At 53.7% G+C, this 5,711-nt stretch overlaps 1 protein-coding gene across 1 annotated transcript in view; it reads left to right on the top strand.

The window, feature by feature from the left end:
* NLRC5 (NLR family, CARD domain containing 5) overlaps nt 1-5,711 on the top strand; it is a 99,764-nt gene that overhangs the window by 58,660 nt on the left and 35,393 nt on the right. The window contains exons 24-27 of the mRNA XM_014545525.1: nt 40-123; nt 1,746-1,829; nt 3,415-3,504; nt 3,687-3,749. Coding sequence (XP_014401011.1) covers nt 40-123; nt 1,746-1,829; nt 3,415-3,504; nt 3,687-3,749 — 321 coding nt within the window. The remainder of the gene's footprint in view (nt 1-39; nt 124-1,745; nt 1,830-3,414; nt 3,505-3,686; nt 3,750-5,711) is intronic.

Here is a 5,711-nt window from a genome sequence, read left to right as displayed (position 1 = left end):
CTTCTCTGACCCCCTGCCCTGCCTGCTGCTCCTTTTCAGCCTCAGGGAGTGTCGCCTGGAGGCGCTGAGCCTCACCCACCTCTGCGAGGCTCTGGAGACGTGCCCGGGGCCTCTGGAAGTCAGGTCAGTAAGGAGGACGCAGCCACAGATGCGGGAATCTACCCTGTCATCTGGGGGTGTGGGGGTGAATCTTTTCTGGTTCCTTCCCACCGGACCTCACAGCCAAACCCCCTGAGAGTTCCCTGGCCCATTGCTAGAAGCCTCAGTAATGAAAACACTTTCGTTATGGAGACTACCAAGCACATATACAATCGGAGAGAGTCGTGTGGTGGAGCCTAGTTCCCCTCTACCTACCTCCGGAAGTCATCACTCCGTGGCCCAGCGCACACAGGGGCACACGCATGCACCCCCAACACCTCATTTTTTAAAAATGTATTTTTATTGATTTCAGAGAGGAAGGGAGAGGGACAGAGAGCTAGAAACAGCAATGATGAGAGAGAGTCATTGGTCAGCTGCCTCCTGCACGCCCCACACTGGGGATGGAGCCCGCAACCCGGGCATGTGCCCTGACCGGGAATTGAACGGTGACCTCCTGGTTCATAGGTTGATGCTCAACTACTGAGCCACACCGGACCTGCTCTCTATTTTTTTTTTTTTTTTACAAAACCCATTGTTATAGAACAGAAAGGGTTTGTCCATCCGGTGCTAGCAGAGCCAAATACTGACCCCGAGGACCGCAGGGGAGAGAGATGGGCTGTTTTATTCCGAGTGCCCCTCCAGGAGAACGGAGGCTAAGCTCAGAAGCAGAACTGCCCCGTGGTGTGTGGGTTGCAGACCCTGTGGGACAAAATCCCAGGACGGGGGCGTTAGGGGTGGGGCTGTGCTGGGAGCTGGCTGGCGGGCGGAGATGAGGTCATGAGTCATTTCTCTGGGTGTTGAGCTCAGCTGTGAGGTGTTTCCCAGGGTCCCTCTGTCTGGTCTCATGGGAAAGTAGCCGGGGGGTCTGTTCCACCTTCGGGCTCAGGAGCCGAAACTTAGCAGGTCAAGATGTGATTTTAGCCGGACCATTACCCAGGCCTGGTTTCTGCTGCCTCGGATGTGGCTGATTATCCGAGGGGAAGGTCTCTTAGAGGAAGAGGGAGAGGGAGAGCCAGAGGGAGAGCGTTCTAGAGCTAGGATTTACAACTAAATGTAGTCAACGTCATTGGACCCTAAAATAGCAACATTATTTTATGACCTATTAAAATCATCAAATATCCCATCAATGTTTCGTTGTCCCTGATGGCTTGTGTTTCTCACACGGTGTTTGCATAGTCGTGCCTTTTGATACTAACCCTCCACAGTTGGCTTGTGCCACAAATTATTCAGACACACACACACACACACACACACGGCAGCACACACACACACACACCAATGCCAGAATCTAGATAGACATGCAGGCTGCTCCCAGTATTTTTTGTTTTGGTTCGATTTATTATTATTGTTGTTGTTGCTGTTGTTATTATTATTATTAGCACTGCAGCCAGTACTGCAAAAAGCACTCTTCCTAGAAGTCAAAGAACACGAGTCTGGCATAACCCAGCATTTCCCATCGCATATGCCCTTCCTCTCCCTCTAGCCGCCGTGATCACCCAGGGACCTGGTGCTCAGAGGGAACGTTTGGGGCCCGGCTCTGGCTGCGTGGCCACGCTCCTAGCTGTCCCCAAGGCTTCCCCACATCATTCAGATGTTCTGTCTCACAGATTGTCCTGCGTGGTGCTGGGTGACCAGAGCCTGGACACCCTGCTGGGGCACCTGCCCCGGCTCCCCCAGCTGAGCCTCCTGCAGTAAGTGTTTCCCCCAGTTTTCTGTGCAAAGCCACCCCCTCCCTCCCCCGCCCTCCTTCTCCTGAGCGGTGTCATCATTGTATCTGTCACAACTGGGAGCTCGAGTCTACTTGCAGCTCTTTCCTTAGACTTTATCCACCTTCGGGGGTGTTATTTGACCCCTCTGGGCCTCAGTTTCCACATCTGACAAATGGGATTAATATTCCCCCAGGGATGGGACTCAAACAAGACAGTTGTTTCAAAGCACCTTGAAGAATGACAGGCCTGTGACAGGTGGGCTATGGGACTACTCCCCACCCACAGAAGTCACCTGCTTCTCAAAAGGGACTCTCCAGAGGCAGGTCATGCTCACGCCACACCACTTTTTAAAGGTCACCGTGCACGTTCAGAAAAGGGAACTGGAGCGGCCTCCCTTAAAGTATTTAAAATTCTGTTTTCTAGTTTCAGCTCCGACTGGTTAGAATTTAAAAAGGATTTACTTTCTCTCTTCTAGCGGGTGGGAGAAGCTGCAGCAGAGATGGAAAATAAATCGTGTCATTCATAACAGCAACCTAAGTTCTAATGCTAAGGCTCCCAGACACCTGAGCCGGCTCACAAACACCCAGGCTCTCCAACCTCCTGAGTCCTGTGGGAGGGAGGGAGGGAGGGAGGAGACGGCGGCTTTCCAGAGTTGGGCAAATTCAGCAAAGCTCACGTCAACCCCCACAGCACCCACTCTGGTCCTACCCTCAGGAGAGAACGGGTCAGGCAGGCTCCTTTGGACACAGAGGGTGGCGGGTTAAAATGAACAGGTGCAAAACTTCAGACCAGAGAGGGACGTCTCTATGCCCAAGTCACACAGCGTCTGTCTTTGGAGCCAGGTGGCCAGCCTGACTGTCCCCGGGTCTTACACTTTGTATATTACTCAGTCATAGTGCTTGTGCACTGCTGTGGGCCAGGAGCTGTTTGGGGTGCTGGAGACACAGCCGGGGGTGGGGGGCCTGCTTGGGGTGCTGGACACACCGCATCCTGCTCCCTGCCACCAAGACTCGCCTGTTAAGTCTTGCTTGAGGGAGAAATCTATAATAATAAAAGTGTAATATGCTAATTAGACCGGACGTCCTTCCAGACGAAGCCGGGGCTGCGAGGGAAGCCCGGGTCCCGGGTGCCAGAGGGAAGCCGGTGCCGGCAGCCGGGGGAAGGAAGGCCTACTCTTGCACAAATTTCGTGCACCAGGCCTCTAGTATAATAATAGGGAGCTTAGGTATCGGTTAGGCAGTGCCCACACTCAATGTAATTAAATCCTCAGGACACCTGCAGAGGAAGGTAGCCCATGAGTAGAGGCCTGTTGTCCATGTAGGGAAACTGAGGCTCAGAGAGCCTGAATGACTCACGCAGGGACACACAGCCAGTAAGCAGAGCGGGGGCTCAAACCCCAGTCTGCTTGACGCCAAGCCCCTATGTGTCCGTCTTGAGACCCCGCTTCCTCATTGCGGTGCTGCCCTCCCCGCCCCCGGTTCCTGCCCGCCAGCCTGTCCCGGCTCCTTGCCCGCTGAGCCTGCCCGGCTCCGACTTGCTGACTTGGGGTCGCCCCTTCCCTCCTCAGGCTGAGCCAGACGCCACTGTCCCTGGGGAGCCCCTTCCTGCTGGCTCAGCTCCTCAGCCTGTGCCCACGAGTTGAGAAGGTGGATCTCAGGTGGGCATTGCCCAGTGTCAATGGGGCTGGTCTTGGGGGCTGTGCCTGAAGCCCGGTGGATGTGAGGGGTAGGATGGGGGCAGTAGGACCCACGTCAGAGGCTGGGCTCCTGGAGGAGGGGTGCCTCCGGGGGGCATCCGAGGCTGTGGCCAGGGGGCTGACCCAGGTACCATGTGCTCCAGGTCCTTGCATGATGCCACCCTGCACTTCAAGTCCAGCGAGGAGCAGAAAGGCGGGCGCTGTGGGTAAGTCCCAGGGCGGTGCCCTGGCAGCCAGTGGGTAGTGGGACCAGACCTGCCTCCTGGTGGCGAGAGGACAGACAGCAGAGACTGTGCAGAGCGCTCCCCCAGAAGGACCTGCAAGGGGACTTGTTTCCTCCAACGTGAAGAAGCTGGGCTCCAGCCTGGACAGGTAGCTCAGTTGGTTAGAGCAGTGGTCGGCAAACTGCGGCCCCTTGAGTGTGGCTCTTCCGCAAAATGCCCCGTGCAGGCGCGCACGTACAGTGCGATTGAAGCTTCGTGGCCACACTCAAGGGGCCAAAGAGCCGCATGTGGCTCGCGAGCCGCAGTTTGCCGACCACTGGGTTAGAGCATTGCCTCGATATGCCAAAGTTGTGGGTTCGATCCCTGGTCAGGGCCCATACAAGAACCAACCCATGAATGCATCAATAAGTGGAACAACAAATTGATGTCTCTCTAAAAAAAAAAAAAAAAATCAATAAAAAAATAATTTAAAAAGGAAGCAAGGCTCCAGAGAGGGTGGGCCTTGTCAAGGGCAAAGGGGTACACGTCAGACTGGCCCAGAACTGAGAGCTGGAGGAAAGGGACTTCATCACCGCCCACCAGGCTTTAATCCCAGCTCCACGAGGCCAGGCACTTGGGGCAAGTTCCTTGACCTCTCTGATCCTCGGCTCCTGCTGCTGGAGACGGGAGACCCCGTGCTGCAGGGCGCTTGCAAGGATTACATGAGGCGACCTGTCAGGCATGGGTGTCACGTGTGCCAGTGCCCCCCTGCTGACTCCGGGACCAGTGCTCTGTGGTTGCGGGCTGAGGGGGGCAGATATTGCGTGGAGGCAGGCTGATGGGAGGGTGACCTCTGAGTGCAGAGATGACATTTCTGCCACTGGCTCCTCAGAGCCCTTGGACCAGACCCTTCTGGCTGCACCTCAGCTGTGAACTAAGAAGCAGAACAGCTGATATTTGTTGAGCTTCTGAAAGCACATTCTTTAGAGGAGGAGGAGGAGGAGCAGGATGAGGAGGAGAAGGAGGAGAAGAAGAAGAAAGAGAGAGACATCGACTTATTGTTCCACTTATTTATGCATTCATTGGTTGAGTCTTTTTTTAAAATATATTTTTATGGATTTCAGAGAGGGAGAGAGAGATAGAAACATCAATAATGAGAGAGAATCGTTGATTGGCTGCCTCCTGCACGCCCCCTACTGGGGATCGAGCCCACAACCCAGGCGTGTGCCCTGACCAGGAATCTAACCGTGACCTCCTGGTTCATAGGTTGATGCTCAACCACTGAGCCACGCCAGCCGGGCTTAGCTGTAGTTTTTGACTCCTGTCCTAGCCCAGCGATAGTTTCCAAGTCAGAGGTTTCCAAAATGTAGGACCCTGACCGGGGTGGGGTGATTTTTAGGAAGTTGGGAAGATAGCAGAGTCAGTGTTCAAGTTCATTGACTCCTTCAAGTTCGTTGACTCCTTCGTGAGGTCACGATTCCGTGTGTCTACGACCAGGAGGAGCTCTCGGTGGTGTGTTAGCGGGTGTTTAACACTTCTCAACACTAAGCTCCCTTTTTAAGAGAGAGAGAGCCCTCGGCGGGTGTCAGTCTCTGGCTGGGCTTTAATGCTGGGATTTTGCTCTCGTGTGTTCTTACGCTTATGGCCTGTGTGTGGCACGTGATGCCAGTTTCCCGTCTGAGTGAGTGACACGGGTTTTCCTTTTCCAATAAAGGAATTAAACCAGAATGAGCTGACTTGAAAATAGAAAGTAAAAATAGGGTGCGAGGGAATTTAGGACTGTGGGGAAAACAAGGAAGGAAAGTAACAGTGATAAAAATTTGAAATATGGATTTTAGGAACAATCCCCTAACTAATGAAGATGAGTTCATGATTTGACTCATGTACATAAAACCAGTGGGGAATGAAGTATGGTACCTATTTGCTTTGTTTAACAATGGACAGGTTATTTTGATTTTCTGAATT

The sequence above is a fragment of the Myotis brandtii genome, unplaced genomic scaffold (genome assembly GCF_000412655.1).
Source record: "Myotis brandtii unplaced genomic scaffold, ASM41265v1 scaffold411, whole genome shotgun sequence".
Taxonomy (NCBI): Eukaryota; Metazoa; Chordata; class Mammalia; order Chiroptera; family Vespertilionidae; genus Myotis; species Myotis brandtii.
Note: the sequence above shows the minus strand (reverse complement) of the source record. Positions and strands in the feature narration are given on the sequence as shown.